A 20,817-nucleotide genomic window follows, 5' to 3' on the forward strand; every position below is an offset into this window, starting at 1 on the left:
AGTCAGCACTGATTGGCTAAAATGCAAGTCTGTCAAAAGAACTGAGATTAGGCGGTGGTTTGCAGAGGCTTAGATACAAGGTAATCACAGAGGTAAAAAGTATATTAATATAACTGTGTTCCTTGTGCAAAACTGGGGAATGGGTAATAAAGGGATTTTCTATCTTTTAAACAATACAATTCTGGAGTAGACTGTCACTTTAAAGGACCATAAAAGTGCAACAAGAAAATGCTGTTAGTACAATAATAAACTGTCCTATTGCTCTCATATAAATATGTGTTTAACCTCTGCAAATGGGTTAAGCACATAGTTAATGTCAACTCCAGATCAGTAATACAGTACTGGGAGCTAGCTAAGCACACCTGGTGAGCCAATGAAACAGGCATATGCGTGTAACCACAAATCACCAGTTAGCTATCAGTACTACATTGCTGCTTCTGAGCCTACCTAGGTATGCTTTTCCACAAAGGATACCAAGAGAATGGTTCATGGTACAAGGTCTAGGTCTCCTGGTTGTATAATGGGTCTTTTCATAAGCAGGGTTGGGGGGAGGAGGGAGATTTTTGCTCATCCCAATTTCCCAGCTCCTTTCAGTGGGTGTCCCAGCCTAACCTCATCAACAGTGCAAAACTGGGAGCTTCTAAGTAAGTTTTATACTGGATTTTTATATCAGTATCTGTGCATATTCTTCTTTATAGCAGTGTCTATTACATGCAGTTACATGAAAATTGGTGTATACTGTCCCTTGAAGGGCAGTAGATTCGGGAGTAATTTGAGGAAGCTTCTTTACAAAAAGGGTGGTTGATTCATGGAATAAACTTTCACAAGAGGTGGTAATGACAAACACTGTGAGGGTCTTCAAGAATGCCTGGGATTAGCATAAGGCTATGTAACGTACTAATTAATGCCCGAGATAAGCATAAGGCTATCCTACATACTAATTAATACCTGGGATAAGCATAGGGCTATCCTACATACTAATTAATACCTGGGATAAGCATAAGGCTATCCTACATACTAATTAATACCTGGGATAAGCATAGGGCTATCCTACATACAAATTAATGCCTGGGATAAGCATAGGGCTATCCTACATACTAATTAATACCTGGGATAAGCATAGGGCTATCCTACATACAAATTAATGCCTGGGATAAGCATAGGGCTATCCTACATACTAATTAATACCTGGGATAAGCATAAGGCTATCCTACATACTAATTAATACCTGGGATAAGCATAGGGCTATCCTACATACTAATTAATACCTGGGATAAGCATAAGGCTATCCTACATACTAATTAATACCTGGGATAAGCATAAGACTATCCTACATACTAATTAATACCTGGGATAAGAATAGGGCTATCCTACATACAAATTAATGCCTGGGATAAGCATAAGGCTATCCTACATACTAATTAATGTCTGGGATAAGCATAAGGCTATCCTACATACTAATTAATGCCTGGGATAAGCATAAGGCTATCCTACATACTAATTAATGCCTGGGATAAGCATAAGGCTATCCTACATACTAACTAATGCCTGGGATAAGCATAAGGCTATCCTACATACTAATTAATGCCTGGGATAAGCATAAGGCTATCCTACATACTAACTAATGAATGGGATAAGCATAAGGCTATCCTATGTACTAATTAATACCTGAGATAAGCATAAGGCTATCCTACATACTACTTAATACCTGGGATAAGCATAAGGCTATCCTACATACTAATTAATGCCTGGGATAAGCATAAGGCTATCCTACATACTAATTAATGCCTGGGATAAGCATAAGGCTATCCTACATACTAATTAATGCCTGAGATAAGCATAAGACTATCCTACATACTAATTAATGCCTGGGATAAGCATAAGGCTATCCTACATACTAATTAATGCATGGGATAAGCATAAGGCTATCCTACATACTAATTAATGCCTGGGATAAGCATAAGACTATCCTACATACTAATTAATGCCTGGAATAAGCATAAGGCTATCCTACATACTAATTAATGCCTGGGATAAGCATAAGGCTGTCCTACATACTAATTAATGCCTGTGATAAGCATAAGGCTATCCTACATACTAATTAATACCTGAGATAAGCATAAGGCTGTTCTAAGAACTAAAAAAATTTTAGTAAATATCGGGCAGACTTGTTGGGCCTATGGTTCTTATCTGATGTCAAAATCTATGCAGTCAACTTGATAACAGAAGCACATTTGAAAAAATTGCATGTTCTATCTATGAATCATAAAAGTTTATTATTTACATTACATTACAACTCATTCTACAAAGAAAATATAATAACATAACAGAAATATATCTTTACTTTGGAAAATATATATTAATTTATGTCAAATATAACTGATTTAAACTGAATGTGTAATTACACAGTTTAGCATTTGCCATTATAAAACAGAATCATGGTAAACAGACGTCACACCGACGAGGGGCAATTGACGTAACATTGTGCAGGGTTAGAATGTTGCAAGTGTAATTGTTACATGTTTAGGCTTTATGTTGAGTGAGTGTTGGGGTTAGGGATGGGGCTAAGGAAGAGTTAGGCATTAAGTTTAGGGCTATGTTTAGGATTATAGACTAGTGCCAGGCTTAGTGTTAGGGCTAAGGGAAGGTGTATTAAAGTGGTATTATTAGTGTTTAGGTGCAAAATACTGGCCACACCCCAGGAATGCCCCAGAATGCCCATAGTTTGCATCTGCAAGATCCAAGACACCTGTTACTCTTGCCAGCGAGTCTATTTACCATAATAAGACAAGTGAATACAAACATTAACAGAAATCATTTTGCAAACGTGTTTCTTACGTGTGGCGGTTGTAGTTATTATTTTTCTGCCTCACTTGCTGTTCATGTTTGATGTGTGAGCTATTGTGTTAAGCACCTCACACAACTATAGGTGTTTATGGCAGTAGTAAAACTGGGGAACATATTGAAGTGATGACCTTATGACTGTCTGTGTATCTAGCTTAATGATTTGAAGATCTGATTGGGTGTCCTCAGATGTTTTGCATTTTTTAAATTCATTGTAAAAATACATCATTAATATTTGCTCTGGTTAGCGTCTTATTTACAAAAGTGTATTTCTGTCCATAAAACTGATCCTGTATAATTTTTACTTTTCAGGGAGTAACAGCTCTGGCTTTGCTAAAGACGGGAGAATTTGTCATCGGTTCCGGGGACGGAAAAGTCTCGCTATGCAAAGGACCGAATTACAAAGCAGCAAAGTTAGTGTTTTACTCCACGCTGTATTATATCATACAAAGCACACAGATTAATGATCACAAGAAGGTTTATTGAAGAGGAATGTTAAAGGGACACACGTCAAAATTAAACTCTTATGATTCAGATAGAGCAGCAATTATTAACAATTTTCCAATTTACTTCTATTAACAAAATGTGCACAGTATTTTTATATTTACACTTTTTGAGTCACTACTTCCTACTGAGCATGTGCAAGAATTCACAGAATATACCTATATGCACTTGATACAGGAGTGGAAATAGACAGAATAAATGTACTACTCATTGGAAGTTCAGTCTAAGTGCTATTGCATTGTCTTGTTATCATGCATTTGTTGTTTATGCAAATCTGATGTATTTACTGGTCATTTCAAGTGCTCCTCACTAGTCACTTCACTTGATCCAGGCTGCAAACATTACTGAAATCACTCCACTTATTTAACCATTGAACACTAACAGAGAGAGTTGTAACAGCTGCTCTGCCGTACAAGGTACTGTACTTATTCATATAACTAGGTTCAGTACATTTATTTTATAGTCTGAAGAAATGTAATTGTAGAAATGACTGCTATAGTCTTTGGCTTCTCTGTTTAGTGACATTTTCTAATCAGCTCTGTAGTACCAGGTTAAGTGACATTATTCAAGAGTGACTTGTTACATAGCAGCGGATAATAACGAAACGTATGGCAATGCCACTGCCTTGTGTGCATGAGAAAATGTTCAGGTTGTAGATGAGAGGTGATTTCCTTATTTTAGTTGCATTTAGGGCATTGCAGTTGATTCCTGCTATTGTCTTATGCTAAGAATTTAGTTTTTTTTGTGTCCAAATTGATAAACTAAAAATTATTTTGACTTCTAGGACCATCCAGCTACAAGGGTCAGTGACATCCATCTCTTTGCGAGGGCAGGGGCATCAGCTTTTTGTGGGCACAGCCCAAGCACAGATATATCGCTTCAACTACCCAGAATTCAAAGAGGAGCTCATTACTACCTGCCACAGTGAGGCCGTCAATGACATGGTCTTCCCCTTGTACGTTGTGTATGTGAAGACTCCTGTCATATCTGTGTCATCCTGCTCATGTTACTAACATCACGTTGTTCCCCCTCTCTATTTATTTTAGTGGAACCTCTGAGCTTTTTGCTACATGCTCCAAATGTGACATCCGAGTGTGGCACACTGCAAGCCACAAAGAACTGCTCCGCATCACTGTGCCGAACATGAGCTGCAATGCTATTGATTTCATGAGAGATGGGAAAAGCATCATATCAGGTGCAGGGACTGTGAGACTAATAAAGGGTTAACAGGCAGTTATTGCTGTTTAGGTCAGTCTGCTAACTGACATGCAGAAAACTAATGACTTCTCATTATACAAACACCACCATATTCACTGCATACAGGACACTAGGGTTCCACCGATACCAAGTATTTGCATGAGTACTTGTACTCGTGCAAATGCACCGATACTTAAACCGATACCTCCACTTCCTACCCATATGCTATCTTGTGGCGTTTTTTTCAAACTACATGTTCCCATTTTATTTTAAACTGGAGTGGAGACTAAACTAAAAATTGTTTACTACTGTTCTGCCAATACAAATTGTTGTTATTTGTATTATTGTAGGAGAGATCACTGTACCTCGTTCAGACAAACCCCTGGAGTACTGGGCAGTTAATAAACAGATTTCCAGCTCTGGCTAAAATGGCCCAAAAATATCTTTCTGCCCCATGCAGTAGTGTGGAAAGCGAAAGGCTGTTCAACTTAGAGTCGGACCTCCATACAAATGTCAGATTGATGTTATATAACAGCCCTACAACCCAATTGTATCACCCCTTTAAATTTAATATTTTATTGGAATATTTTTTATTTATAAACATGTTCAGTGAACTTTGTGACAAATAAAACTGTTTTATTATTTCATAATGTCTTTTGAATTACAGTCCTCTATAATTATAAAGAAGGAATCTTAATTATTATTATTACTGTATTGTGCTTGGTAAACTGTCACATGACATTAAAAAAAAGTATCGGTAATTGGTATCGGCAAGTATTTGAAAACAAGTATCGGTACTTGTACTCGGTCATAAAAAAATGGTATCGGTGCAACCCTACAGAACACTATACATTGTGTTTACACAGAGGTCTGGAGGGTCCTTGTCTGAAGAGCTTATACTCACAAACGTGTTTAATAATTAAGGTAATAGAGATTGTATAACAGAAATCTGAATATACATTTACACCCTTAGTGACTTAGTCACTTTAGTATTTAGATATTTGTCACATTCTCTGTGACTGACCTGACAGGTTAATTGGCTGACGTTAGTATGATCTGGGCAGTTCACGGATGACAATAGCTGTTATGTCAGGGTCTAATTATTAATTATTAGAAAGAAAGAATATAAATAACCGCCAAATGATAAAAAAACTGAAAATAAAATAAAGAAATAAAACAATCTGACTAACCGACTTGTCCAAATAAGTAAATTTATAGGTTTCACACTGCAGCCAACCAGACATCTGTTACACTGCAGCCAACCAGATGTCTGTTACACGGCTGCCAATCACAGTGCAGCCAGCCTGACATCTGTTGCACTGCAGCCAATCACATTGCAGTTAACCAGAGGTCTGTCTCACTGCAGCCGGCCTGACCTTTGTCGCACTACAGTCCATCACACTGCAGTTAACCAGAGGTCTGTCACACTGCTGCCAGCTTGACATGTGTCACATTGCAGCTAACCAGACATCTGTTACACTGCAACCAACCAGATATTTGTTGCACTGCATCCAACCAGACCTCGTTACACTGCATCCAACCAGACCTCGTTACACTGCACCCAACATGACCTTGTTACACTACACCCAACCAGACCTCGTCACACTGCACCCAACCAGACCTCGTCACACTGCATCCAGCCAGACCTCGTCACACTGCATCCAACCAGTCCTCATCACACTGCATCCAACCAGACCTCTTCACACTGCACCCAACCAGTCCTCATCACACTGCATCCAACCAGACCTCTTCACACTGCACCCAACCGGACCTTGTTACACTGCACCCAACGAGACCTCGTTACACTGCACCCAACCGTTCCTTGTTACACTGCACTCAACCAGACCTCGTTACACTGCATCCAACCAGACCTCTTCACACTGCACCCAACCAGTCCTCATCACACTGCATCCAACCAGACCTCTTCACACTGCACCCAACTGGACCTTGTTACACTGCACCCAACGAGACCTCGTTACACTGCACCCAACCGTTCCTTGTTACACTGCACTCAACCAGACCTCGTTACACTGCATCCAACCAGACCTCGTTACACTGCATCCAACCAGACCTTGTTACACTGCATCCAACCAGACTTCGTTACACTGCATCCAACCAGAACTCATTACACTGCATCCAACCAGACCTTGTTACACTGCATCCAACCAGACTTTGTTACACTGCATCCAACCAGACCTCGTTACACTGCATCCAACCAGACCTCGTTACACTGCATTTAACCAGACCTCGTTACACTGCATTTAACCAGACCTCGTTACACTGCATCCAACCAGACCTTGTTACACTGCACCCAACCAGACCTCATTACACTGCATTTAACCAGACCTCGTTAAACTGCATTTAACCAGACCTCGTTACACTGCATCCAACCAGACCTTGTTACACTGCATTTAACCAGACCTCGTTACATTGCATTCAACCAGACCTTGTTACACTGCAGCCAACCAGACCTCGTTACACTGCATCCAACCAGACCTTGTTACACTGCATCCAACCAGACTTCGTTACACTGCATCCAACCAGACCTCGTTACACTGCATCCAATCAGACCTTGTTACACTGCATCCAACCAGACTTCGTTACACTGCATCCAACCAGACCTCGTTACACTGCATCCAACCAGACCTTGTTACACTGCATCCAACCAGACCTCGTTACACTGCATCCAACCAGACCTCGTTATGCTGAATTTAACCAGACCTCGTTACACTGCATCGAACCAGACCTTGTTACACTGCACCCAACCAGACCGCATTACACTGCATTTAACCAGACCTCGTTAAACTGCATTTAACCAGACCTCGTTACACTGCATCCAACCAGACCTTGTTACACTGCATTCAACCAGACCTTGTTACACTGCAGCCAACCAGACGTCTGTTATGTTGCAGCCAATCTGACATTTGTCACATTGTAGCCTGCAAGATGTCTGTAAACCTGCAGCCTACCAGATGTCTATCATGCAGTAGTGTGCCTGACGTTTGTTATACCCTGTTTTTCTGCAGCTTGGAATGATGGGAAAATCCGTGCATTCACACCTGAAAGTGGGAGACTGATGTACGTAATTGAAAATGCGCACAGCATGGGAGTGACAGCCATGGCTGCATCCAGCGACTGTAAGAGGATCATAAGTGGAGGAGGAGAGGGGCAGGTGTGTACTATACCTTGTCTCTCAGATCTTTTATTATCCTGTGATTGTGATGCTAAACCCTTATATACACATTGCAGCTATCTCTGGCAGCCAAACGTTTAAGTTAAGCTTATGGTTTTTCAGGTTCGAGTTTGGGAAATTGGCAAAGAAAGTCAGCGGTTGGTAGAATCCATGAAGGAGCACAAGTCAGCTGTTTCCTGCATCAAGGTGAAGAGGAATAACCGGGAGTGTGTCTCTGCCAGCTCCGATGGGACCTGCATCCTCTGGGACATTGTGTGAGTATTTATCTGATGGTTACTAATCTCTCTTAAATGGTCAAATACAACAGGATTAAACTCTGCAATACATTGCAGAACCTGAGCAGGGCACTGTTGTACAAGTGTTGTTATGTATATGCATATAACTGGCACAGCCAGTGGTTAGTGGCTACGTGCATATGTTGGAAAAGAGATGAAACTTCTTGCGCTATAAATCCAACAGCAAGGACCAGCACCACAGATGGATACTAGTTCCCTACAAACTAGCAAAAGGAATATTGAAGTGAAAAAACAAGTACTGTGGGCGCGTTAAAGGGCAGGTCAAAAAAATATATGAGTTGATTATGTCCTAATACATGTCTCACCAGCTGCTTGTTCTACTGTGTTCTTCTGTATAATAATATTACCTCTATACGTATACTGAGAACAGTCTGCTGTACACTTGTATATCCATTTGTTAAAAAGAGCAAAACGACCTGGCTAAGGAGATGTTTGGGTAATCTGGCATCCAGGTGTGTTCATGTGAAAAAGACTTGTATACAAGAGGGTGTTTTAGAGGAAGAAAGACTTGGATCAAGAAAAATATCAGCGTCATTGCAAAAAAACAAAAAAAAACCACTTTTGGCAGTGTCTGGATGTGTTACTGTGAAAAAGAGTTGGATCCTGTAGCAGTGGTTTACATTAAACATAGATCCAGGTAGTTTTGTGTGAAAAACACTTTGCTCTGCTATGGTAAAGATGTGTTTGTATGACAGACTTGGATCTGTATGTGCTTGTGCATCCATAAGGATCTGCTTGTGTTTAATGAAAGATTTGACTGAAGCAGTAGCCAGGTGCTTTTGTGAACAAAGTGCTTGGATCTGTCAGGATCTAGGCATGTATGTAGTAAAAAAAAAAAAATTGCCGGGATAGAGAGAAATCATATGAACTTTGTGGGAATTGTTTGAGCATTATATTGTGTCTGTTCTTCATATACATAACCTGCATAGCAAGATAAACCGCTCTTAAGGTAAATTTGCCTTTTATAAAATTCTTTGAGCGACCTCACAGTATTGTTGAGACTTTTTAGATAATGTCACTTGAGTGAAGAGCTTTGGAATGTAGTGATAAATCCAACATTATCCGGGTATTTTGGAGTAAAAAACTTTGACCTTGTAGAATCCAAATGTTGCAAGAAATAGAACTGATTGAGTTAGTTACTTGATTAAGTTAGACAATGAGTTTAGGGGTTAAATTAAGATAAGCGCCACGTAGTTATCCTTATGCTCCCTCACAAGTAATCTTCCCTATAATTACCAAATCAATAAACAAAAAACTTAAAATATATATAGTTTGGGAGCGCTAAAAAAAGCTTAAAGGAAGATATGGAGATTGATAAATATAATAAATATGTAATTTATTTGTAGGATATTTTCTAAAAAATGTATGTTATTAAAAATTCTTATGAACAGTATAAAAACAAGTATATATTTTTATAAAATACAGGTTTATATTTTGATATAATACAGTAAAATTTATTGCACAAAATATGGTGATTGAGGACACGATAAATTCAAATATGGGACGTCTCCCTGTATGACAAAAGTTAAAACAGATTGTAACTAGCTTAAAATATAAAACACCTTATATCTTATACTTTATACATATAATTAAATTAAATTGTAGTTACATAATACCACCTTGATCCACTTTATCTAAACAACTTATTGCAATTTGATGTCTTAGAATTATATTTGCAAATAAAAATGTTAGAAGCTTTGATTTTAAAAGTCCATTTTTTCCTCTTTTTTTTCTTTCTCGTTATTGCTATAAAATTGCACAGATCCAGTTAAAAGTTCATATGTGTTATGCAATCTGATACACTTTCGTTATTTTGTTGTCAGAGGAATATGTAGAAATGTTTATTAGTAAACTTGTAACACTTAAGTCTTTTTTGTGAATGTTTGTAAGTGTTATTATAGGGCTTACCGGGTCTTCTGACACCTACTGTGTCTGGCGATATTGCAATTCTATCTTACCGGGAAGATTTTGTATGTCTCCTTTCTGTTTCCTGATCTTGTACGATACAAGAATCTTCTGGGAGCTTGGGTTTTTTGAGCCTGTATTTATCTGTGCGGCTCCGGTGGTTCAATACCCTCTGTTCTGATTAGTTTAGACAGTCAGCTCCGGCAGCAAGCTTGACAATAGGGTGAGAACTTGCGTTGCACGCTCCGGCGTGTTAACAGCTCCTCAAGTATTCAATACACAAACGGCCGTTTGTTTTATTTCTTTGCCTTCTTCTTCCCCCGTACTCAATTATTATTTGAGATCTTGCAGGGGATATATGGGCTGCAGTGAGTAACGTCTACGCGTTTCGCCGGTTGGCTTTATCAAGACGAATGATTTGAGTTCTGTAACCCGGTATTTTAAAAAGCCCTCCTCTCTTCCTGATTGGTTAATACTTTCTTCATTTCGATTGGTGGTTTATTCAAGGTGGATTTTTTTCAAGAATTTAAGGTGGATTCTTTAGTTATACATATCTTTTCCTGTGTATAAAGTTGCTGCACCCCGCAGTATATGTGTCTATTGCTTTACAGACACGATGATAGTCACACAATTCAATACCCCCGAACTCGTACAGCCCAAGAAAACATATACAAAACCTTAGACACCAAATCACAGGGATAATCTGTTTTAACTTTTGTCATACAGGGAGACGTCCCATATTTGAATTTATCGTGTCCTCAATCACCATATTTTGTGCAATAAATTTTACTGTATTATATCAAAATATAAACCTGTATTTTATAAAAATATATACTTGTTTTTATACTGTTCATAATAATTTTTAATAACATACATTTTTTAGAAAATATCCTGCAAATAAATTACATATTTATTATATTTATCAATCTCCATATCTTCCTTTAAGCTTTTTTTAGCGCTCCCAAACTATATATATTTTAAGTTTTAAGTTAGACAATGAGCCAGTTGGGTCTGTATGTTTTTGTATGCGGCTGGATTTATGGTGTTTTGGGTGAAAAAGTCTTGGATCCAACAAAAGTAATCTATCTGGCATGGTCACAGTAATTTTGTGGATCCAACAAGATCTGAGTATTATTGTCCAAAAAAATATTTGAATATGGTATAGTTCATGTACTGTATATGACAAAATCTGGATGTTTTGTGGTGAAAAACGCTTGTATCCTGTTTTCCTTCTGTACATTAAACATGAATTGCACATGATCACTGTGTGTTGGTTTGTAAAGGAGCTAGATTCACTTTTGTATGAAATAAACATGGACATGGTATCTTTTTACCCACATCTCATAGGCAATATTGGTTGGTATATCACTCTTGGTTTTGTCCATCTCACGTGAGTTCAGCGATAGAATAGTTGATACAACATCCCACACATGATCAGTATTCCTTTGATCTAATATCAACAATTTCACCATCTTCTTCCCTTGCAGACGATTTGTACGCAAGCAGATGATATTGTCCAACACTCTGTTCCGCTGTGTTTGCTACCATCCCGAGGAGTTCCAGATCATCACCAGTGGCACAGACAGGAAGGTCAGATCATACTGGATATGAGTTAGACAATCTAATCAACTGAACCCAGAATGCATTGCATTATTATTGTCTCCCGTTGTAACCAATGCATCATTTTACAGGTGTAAATTACCCTTTAACACAAGTGTGTTTCTTTCCCTAATTTAGATCGGCTACTGGGAGGTGTTTGATGGCTCAGCCATTCGAGAGCTTGAAGGGTCCATGTCTGGCGCTGTAAATGGGATGGACATTAGTGAGGACGGAGCTCAGTTTGTCACTGGTAATCCTATACAGCCAATCTTATCTGTACCTCAGCAGTTGTGTTCATTGTTACAATGTAACTGCACAGTATTAATATTTATTATGTCACTCTTAATGACTTCCTACATGCATGAGACTCTCAGTAGTAACATGCATGTTACTCTCAGTAGACCGCTGCTATGTGACAGCAAATGTGGGTAACTGAATACAGGTTCATCACGCTTAGTGCTTATCATCATGTGTAGGAATCATGTCAATCACATATTAGCTTTTCATGAAACACAGCTTCACATAACACCATTATATCTGGGGTTACCTAACTAAGGATATTTCTTTCTAATGACACGATGAGTTCACGGATCATCTAATTACTATTGGGAATATCACTCCTGCCCAGCAGGAGGCGGCAAAGAGCACCACAGCAAAGCTGTTAAATATCACCTCCCTTCCCTCCAACCCCAGTCATTCTCTTTGCCTACGTTAGAGCAAGGAAGTGGTAAAGTTAGGTGTTAGGAAAGATTCTTCAAGCAAGATTTTATTATTTTATTTTTCAGAAGTGCAAGATTGTGCTGTTTTGTTCTAGGGTGTAGCCGTAGTCCATATCAGTCTCTTCAGTAGAGCAGTGATGGCTTTAAAGCAATGGGAACTTGTGGGGTATAATCCTCACTGCGCCTCCCATATATTGATGCTGCCCTAACCGTGTAAGCCTGAGTAAGGTTACTCAGTCTTTGTTTCTATCCACAGGTCCATGGGAGGGAACTAGCCTCTCAAACCTAGTGAGCTGCCGTGCTGCCTGGCAGAAGTCTTAAGGTAAGTGCTAACTTTAATTTTTTCTGGGACACACATACAGAGAAAAAGATAGCACTTTCACATTTAAAAATTTGGGGGACAAGTCACATTCACCTATGATAGGGGAATGTTTATTAAGGGCAGCAGAGCAGGCACTGGGGACATTAGAATCTGGCTCAGTGATGGTGGTGTATGTTTTTTAACTTTACTCCCGACGGCTGTGATAATACATTTAGCCGATTGGGAGTTTCATGTGGTTATGCCCACGATGGGTGGAGTTAGATACAGCAGCAGTTGCTATTGCGTGCCTTTTTTTTCTGGCCCTGTGTCACTTCCTGTGTTCCGCATTGGAAATCAGATGCTTCACAGATTAAGCAGTGTTGCGGTTACGGACCGTAATTGTTAAAACTTTTGAGTCCGGATCAACTACAAGTCATATACTTTGTTAGTAGGTAGGCAGGTAAGCACCTCAGCAGGGCTAAGCTGAGGTGTAGAGTTGTCTGAGGTGTTATTTTGGGGGCCATTGTTTATTTCCAATGACAGAAAAATAAAGCAGTTATTTTTTTTGTTTAAAATTTAAAGAGACAGTAATGATTTTTTTGGGGGGGGGCTATTTTCTAAATAAAAATATCAGTTTTGTCTGTTTATTGGTGAATAAAGATGGACCAAGAAATCCTGCAAAATGTTACATGTCTTTATGTTTTGATGCTAATGTAGAACCACCAATCCCTTTCTGTTCCTCATGTATTGAGAGAACTTTACATTACAGGGATAGACTTTTTCCTGAGCCTACATTGTCTAAGGCGGATACTGTTGAGGAGTCTTCTGACAATGTTCAAGATATGCCGCAGGTTTCTCCTCAAGCGTCCCAAAATTTAGCGTCCATACAGCCAGTGCCCTGCGCTTCCCCTATTACTTCACCTGGAGTTACCTTGCAAGACATAGCTTCCCTAATTTCATCAGCGGTATCTGATGCGTTGTCTGCTTTTCCCATGCTGCAGGGAAAGCGCAAGAGGAAATGTAATCAATCAGTGAATAAGGTTGCTGACACAGTAGTGGATATTCTGAATGTTTCTTCCCAGAAACCTGAAGAGGAAGATACTTCGGTAGCATCTGATGGTGAAATCTCAGACTCGGACAGTGTAATACCTTTAACTGATACTGAAGTTGTTTCTTTCAGGTTTAAGCTTGAACACCTCCGTTTGTTACTTAAGGAGGTTTTAGCTCTCCTGGACGACTCAGACACCGTCGTAGTCAATCCTAAGAAGTCTAGTAAACGAAACAAGTATTTTGACGTGCCCTCCATGGTGGAGGTATTTCCTGTACCAGATAGGGCTACAGAGATTATTGCTAAGGAATGGGAGAAACCGGGTATCCCTTTTTCTCTATCCCCTATATTTAAAAAGATGTTTCCTATAGCAGACTCTATCAAGGAGTCTTGGCAGATGGTACCCAAAGTGGAAGGGGCAATTTCCACGCTAGCCAAGAGAACAGCTATTCCCATAGACTATAGTTGTTCCGTTAAGGATCCTATGGATAAGAAGTTAGAGGGGTTACTCAAGAAAATGTATGTACACCAGGGTTTACAATGGCAACCTGCGGTTTGTATTGCTACTGTCACTAGTGCGGCAGCATACTGGTTTCATGCGTTGTCTGATTCTATTCGGAAAGACACTCACCTCGAAGAAATCCAGGATAGGATAAAAGCCCTTAAGTTGGCCAACTCCTTTATCACGGATGCTTCCCTTCAGGTTATTAAGCTGGGAGCTAAGATTTCTGGTTTTGCCATACTGGCCCGCAGAGCTTTATGGTTAAAGTATTGGTCTGCGGATGTGTCATCTAAGTCTAAACTTTTGGCGATTCCTTACAAGGGAAAGACCTTGTGTTGGCCGGGTTTGACGGAAATAATTTCTGACATTACGGGAGGAAAGGGCCATTTCCTCCCTCAGGATAAGAGAAATAAACAAAAGGGATGTCAGAGTAATTTTTGTTCCTTCAAAATTTGAAGGGAAAGCCTTCCTCTCCCTCTTCCAAGCAGGAGCAATTCAAGCCTTCCTGGAGGCCCAATCAGTCTTGGAACAAGGGAAAACAATCCAAAAAGCCTGCCATTGAATCAAAAACAGCATGAAGGGCCTGCCCCCGATTCGGGACCGGATTTTGTGGGGGGCAGACTTTCCTTCTTCACTCAGGCTTGGATTCAAGATGTTCAGGATCCCTGGGCGGTGGACATTGTGACCCAGGGATACAAACTAGAGTTAAAGACCTTTCCTCCCAGGGGCAGGTTTCTGCTTTCAAGATTATCTGTAGACCAGACAAAAAGAGAGGCGTTCTTACACTGTGTTCGGGAACTCTCCGACCTGGGAGTGATAGTTCCTGTTCCAATGCAGGAACAATGTCTGGGGTTCTATTCCAATCTGTTCGTGGCTCCCAAAAAGGAGGGAACCTTCAGACCAATTTTAGATCTCAAGAGTGTAAACAAATTCCTCAGAGTGCCGTCCTTCAAGATGGAAACTATTCGTTCCATTCTTCCTTTGGTCCGAGGGGGTCAATTTATGACAACGGTAGATTTAAAGGATGCGTACCTGCATGTTCCCATCCACAGGGACCATCACAAGTTTCTAAGGTTTGCATTTCTAGACAAACACTTCGGGGCCTATCTATCAAGCTCCGAACGGAGCTTGAAGACCTGTGTCTAAAGACCACTGCTCCATAACCCTGTCCGCCTGCTCTGATGAGGCGGACAGGAATCGCCGGAAATCAACCCGATCAAGTACGAACGGGTTGATTGACACCCTGGCCGCGAGTCTGCAGGGGGCGGCGTTGCACCAGCAGCTCACAAGAGCTGCTGGTGCAATGCTGAATACGGAGAGTGTATTGCTCTCCGCATTCATCGATGTCTGTCGGACCTGATCCGCAGTGTCGGATCAGGTCCGACAGACATATGATAAATAGGCCCCTTCCAGTTCGTGGCTCTTCCATACGGCCTTGCCACAGCTCCCAGAATTTTCTCAAAGATTCTGGGATCCCTGTTGGCGGTGCTCCGATTGCGGGGCATTGCAGTGGCGCCTTATCTAGATGACATTCTGGTTCAGGCGCCATCCTTTCAACAAGCAAGATCCCACACGGAAATGTTGTTATCTTTCCTGCGATCTCACAGTTGGAAGGTACATTTGGAAAAGAGTTCCTTAGTTCCAAATACAAGGGTAATTTTCTTGGGAACCATAATAGATTCCTTATCAATGAAAATTTTTCTGACAGAAGTTAGGAAATCAAAGATTTTTGATTCTTGCCTATCGCTTAAGTCCTCTCCTCGGCTATCAGTGGCTCAGTGCATGTAATCAGTCTGATGGTAGCGGCAATGGACATCATCCCGTTCGCCCGTTTCCACCTCAAACCTCTGCAGTTAAGCATGCTCAGTCAGTGGAACGGAGATTATGCGGATCTGTCTCCGCAATTACAGCTGGAGCAGGAGACAAGGGATTCTCTTCTTTGGTGGTTGTCTCAGGATCATCTCTCCCACAGAACCTGCTTTCGCAGACCCTCTTGGGTGATTGTGACAACAGACGCCAGCCTTCTGGGAAGGGGAGCAGTCTGGGGCTCTTTAAAGGCTCAGGGAACATGGACTCGGTCGGAGTCTGTTCTACCCATAAACATTCTGGAGCTGAGAGCCATCTTCAATGCTTTTCTGGCCTGGCCTCAGTTAGCCTCGGCCTGGTTCATCAGGTTCCAGTCGGACAAGATAACTTCAGTGGCTTACATCAACCATCAGGGAGGAACTCTGAGTTCCTTGGCCATGACAGAGGTAGCCAAGATAATTCATTGGACGGAGACCCACAATTGCTGTCTGTCAGTGATCCACATTCCAGGAGTGGATTACTGGGAGGCAGACTTCCTGAGCAGGCAGACCTTTCACCAGGGGGAGTGGGAACTCCATCCGGAAGTGTTTTCCAGTCTGATTCTCAAATGGGGTCACCCGGAATTGGATCTCATGGCATCTCGGCAGAATGCCAAGCTTCCGAGGTACGGGTTGAGGTCAAGGGACCCTCAGGCTGTACTGATAGACGCTCTGTCGGTACCTTGGAATTTCAGTCTCGCATACCTATTTCCTCCGTTTGCTCTTCTACCTCTGGTCATTGCTCGAATCAAGCAAGAGAGGGCATCTGTGATCCTCATTGCATCGGCGTGGCCTCGCAGGATTTGGTATGCAGATCTGGTGGACATGTCATCTCTTACACCTTGGAGACTTCCGTTAAAGAAGGACATTCTACTTCAAGGGCCCTTCCTTCATCCAAACCTAGTTTCTCTGAAGCTGACTGCTTGGATTTTATCCAAGCATGGATTTTCGGAATCGGTCATTGAGACCATGATTCAGGCTCGTAAACCTGTGACTAGAAAGATTTTCCATAAGATATGGCGTAAATATCTATATTGGTGTGAATCCAAGGGCTACTCTTGGAGTAGAGTTAGGATTCCTAGAATTCTGTCCTTTCTCCAAGAAGGTTTGGAGAAGGGTTTATCGGCAAGTTCCCTAAAGGGTCAAATATCTGCCTTGTCTATTTTGTTACATAAACGTCTTTCGGATGTCCCAGACGTACAATCGTTTTGTCAGGCCTTGGTCAGGATCAGGCTTGTGTTCAAGCCAGTTACTCCTCCCTGGAGTCTTAATTAAGTTCTTAAGGTTCTTCAAGGGGCTCTGTTTGAGCCTATGCATTCCTTACATACTAAGTTGTTATCTTGGAAAGTTTTGTTTCTTGTTGCTATTTCATCTGCTCGTAGAGTGTCAGAGCTCTTGGCATTACAGTATGAGTCTCCTTACCTTATTTTTCATTTGGATAGGGTGGTTTTGTGTACTAAGTTAGGGTTTCTCCCTAAAGTAGTTTCAGACCGGAACATTAATTAGAAGATTGTTGTTCATTCCTTGTGTCCTAATCCTTCTTCTCAAAAGGTACGGGTTTTGCACAATCTGGATGTGGTGCGTGCATTAAAATTCTATTTACAGGCGACTAAGGCTTTTCGTCAGTCTTCTGCTTTGTTAGTGGTATTCTCTGAGAAACGTAAGGGGCAGAAAGCTACGGCTACTTCTCTTTCTTTGTGGCTGAAGAGTATTATTCGATTTGCCTATGAAACTGATAGAAAGCAGCCTCCTGAGAGAGTTACGGCTCATTTTACGAGGGCTGTTTCCTCTTCCTGGGCATTCATGAATCCACTGCCCGCCCTGTTCTTTGGACATGTTGTTGGTATGTTATAAACTTCAGACACCTCTGCCCCTTGTTGCTTCCTTTCTCTCCTTTGCTTCGGTTGAATGACTGGGGTTGGAGGGAAGGGAGGTGATATTTAACAACTTTACTGTGGTGCTCTTTGCCGCCTCCTGCTGGGCAGGAGTAATATTCCCAATAGTAATTAGATGATCCGTGGACTCACCGTGTCAAGAAATAAATAAATTTATCAGGCAAGCATAAATTTTGTTTTTCTTCACCAGGTACTAGCAAATTCACACACAGATTTTTTTTTAGATCCATAAAAGGGACAAATATCCCAAATATTGTCATTTATATTTCAGAGTGGAAAATTTAAATTATACTTTCCAAATTACTTCTTTGTTAGAGTATTCTTTATTGAAGAGATACCTAGGTAGGCAGCGTATACATTTATGGACCAGTACATGACAGGAAATAATGCTGCCACCTAGTGTTCTTGCAATTATAAAGCTATAAAACAGCTGCCCTATATTGCTCCTGTACCTTCTGACCTGCTTTTCAACAGACGATACCAAGAGAATGAGGCAAATTTGATAGAAGTAAATTGGAACATTTTTTAATGTTTTACACTTTTAAGCATTAAGCACTGGTAAAACTGAAATTGTTAGCATGGCTTGTCTGAGCTAGTCTCCAGTCTCGGCTGAGTGTATGGTTCATACCATCAGACAGAATATTTAACCTTTGAGTAATATAGAAACATTAGAAGGTTAAATATTATTTCCTTCTTCTGACAATCTCATAATATTAATGCAAAATGTGCTTGTTCTTCCATGGGATCGCAGTGTAATGCTGCTATGGTGTCTTATGATTCATTGTCACAGTCATACGGACCCTGCAGACTATCATTAGGTCAGTGTGAAATGCAAGCACAAAGCATACTATAGTATTTTAATACCTTGCACAGACAAGCTTTATTGGTCAGTTTAAACAGGGGTGTGACCCAGAGAATCCTATAGCATATTTACCTATTCCCACACAGATGAGCTACAGATACAGATGTGACTCTGGCACTCCTGGTGTATTCTGCATACCATGTGTCACCTATAGAGAGTAGCGGGTTATCACAATCATGCAACTTGATCAGGTGACCCCCAGGAACAGGCTTAGTAAGTATGTTCATTTGTACAGAGCAGGTTTCCAGTTAAACTATATTGTGACATTAAAGGGACACTAAACTCAAAATGTTTATTTCATGATTCAGAAAGAGAATACAAATCTAAACAACAATCCAATTTACTTCTATTATTTATTTTGCTTCATTTTTTAGATATCCTTAGTTGAAGAAAAAGCAATGCACATGGGTGAGCCAATCAGCAGCTACTGAGCCTATCTAGATATGCTTTTTAGCAAAGAATATCAATAGAATAAAACACATTAGATAATAGAAGTAAATTAGAAAGTTGTTTAAAATTGCATGCTCTTTCTATATCATAAAAGAAAAAAATTGGGTTTCATGTCCCTTTAAGTGATTTAGTCATAGGGGCCTATCGATGCCTCCAGCAGTTATGAAGCAGCGGTCACAAAGACTGCTGCTCCATAACCTGTCCGCCTGCTCTGAGCAGGCGGACAGGCATCGCCGGAAATCAACCCGATCGAGTACGATCAGGTTGATTGACACCCCCCTGCTGTCGGCCCATTGGCCGCGAGTCTGCAGGGGACGGCGTTGCACCAGCAGCTCTTGTGAGCTGCTGGTGCAATGCTGAATACGGCGAGCGTATTGCTCGTCGTATTCAGCGAGGTCTGGCGGACCTGATCCGCAGTGTCGGATCAGGTCCGCCAGACTTTCTTAAATAGGGGCCAGCAACAAAGCCCTTTTGTAAATATTTTAAGAGTTTGCCAGATGGAAGAAATAGGTATTTTTCTTTGCTTGTTTCCATCTAATTCTTATAACTAACCTGTACTTTCTGCCCCTGCAGGCGGAGATGACAAGCTGGTGAAGTTGTGGGATTACAACGAGGGAGAAGTGAACCACGTGGGCATCGGACACAGTGGCAGCATCAGCCGGCTTAAAATTTGCCCTATGTCAAAGTACATTATCAGTGTGAGCACAGACGGTGCCATATTGCTCTGGAGATACCCCTTCCCTGTGTAGATACCTCATACTGTATATTCCCGAGAGAGTAGCAGCTATCTCTTACCCAGCGACACAAAGTGAGCCTAGTCTCACTTATTATCACAGACAATGTCATACAAGGCAGCGTGAGAGATGACATTGTGGCTCACGCAGACAAATTCCTTTTGGGATGGGTCAGACAAGGTATCTTTACTAGTTTGTCCAACAGGTACTGATTATTTATAACTCATAAAAAATACTAGTAAAGTAGCAACATTATGTTTAATCTAATTATATCCAGAAATGACCGTCTCACCAGCAAACGTATTCACAATCAACTGGAAAAGTGGCTTTTAAATAAAATGTGAATTTTATACTCTTTGTTTTCTTCAGTTTGTTTTGCTGTGTGTGACACCTTTACAGCTCAGAATGAATTAGTAACGTGGAATCTAAATGTCAAGTAAATGATGACCTCTTCATTTTCTGCATTTGTAACTATTAAATCTACGTACGGCAGATGTAGGAGCCTATGTACTAATGATACAATCACAGCCCATTCTAATGCAATAATTACATGCGATCATTTGTTACACAATGTAAACTTTGTATGTACTATTACCAATTATCATTTACCTGCATATAATAGACACTACATAGCAGTATATGCACAGATACTGATATAAAAATCCAGTATAAAACCTTTTAAAAACTTACTTAGAAGCTCACATGTTAGTGCTGTTGATGAGGTTAGGCTGGGACACCCACTAAAAGGGGCTAGGAAAGCAGGAACAGGTAGACATTCTCCCCCCTCCCCTGCATATTTAAAGACCCTTTACACAACCAGGAGTCTGTAGACATCAGTATACATCTAAAACTTCAGGGCTTGATTAGGAGTCTGAAAATCAGCACAATGTTTTTAAAAAATAACTAAAACTAAACATTGTTACA

At 40.6% G+C, this 20,817-nt stretch overlaps 1 protein-coding gene across 1 annotated transcript in view; it reads left to right on the forward strand.

Annotated features, from left to right (window-relative positions):
• CFAP52 (cilia and flagella associated protein 52) overlaps positions 1-20,243 on the forward strand; it is a 45,961-nt gene extending 25,718 nt beyond the window's left edge. The window contains exons 7-14 of the mRNA XM_053696842.1: positions 3,157-3,257; positions 4,133-4,303; positions 4,395-4,543; positions 7,572-7,717; positions 7,841-7,992; positions 11,427-11,529; positions 11,677-11,788; positions 19,733-20,243. Of these exons, the coding sequence (XP_053552817.1) occupies positions 3,157-3,257; positions 4,133-4,303; positions 4,395-4,543; positions 7,572-7,717; positions 7,841-7,992; positions 11,427-11,529; positions 11,677-11,788; positions 19,733-19,908 (1,110 nt within the window). The 3' untranslated portion in view covers positions 19,909-20,243. The remainder of the gene's footprint in view (positions 1-3,156; positions 3,258-4,132; positions 4,304-4,394; positions 4,544-7,571; positions 7,718-7,840; positions 7,993-11,426; positions 11,530-11,676; positions 11,789-19,732) is intronic.
• Positions 20,244-20,817: the final 574 nt, after the last annotated feature.

The sequence above is a fragment of the Bombina bombina genome, chromosome 1 (genome assembly GCF_027579735.1).
Source record: "Bombina bombina isolate aBomBom1 chromosome 1, aBomBom1.pri, whole genome shotgun sequence".
Classification (NCBI taxonomy): Eukaryota; Metazoa; Chordata; class Amphibia; order Anura; family Bombinatoridae; genus Bombina; species Bombina bombina.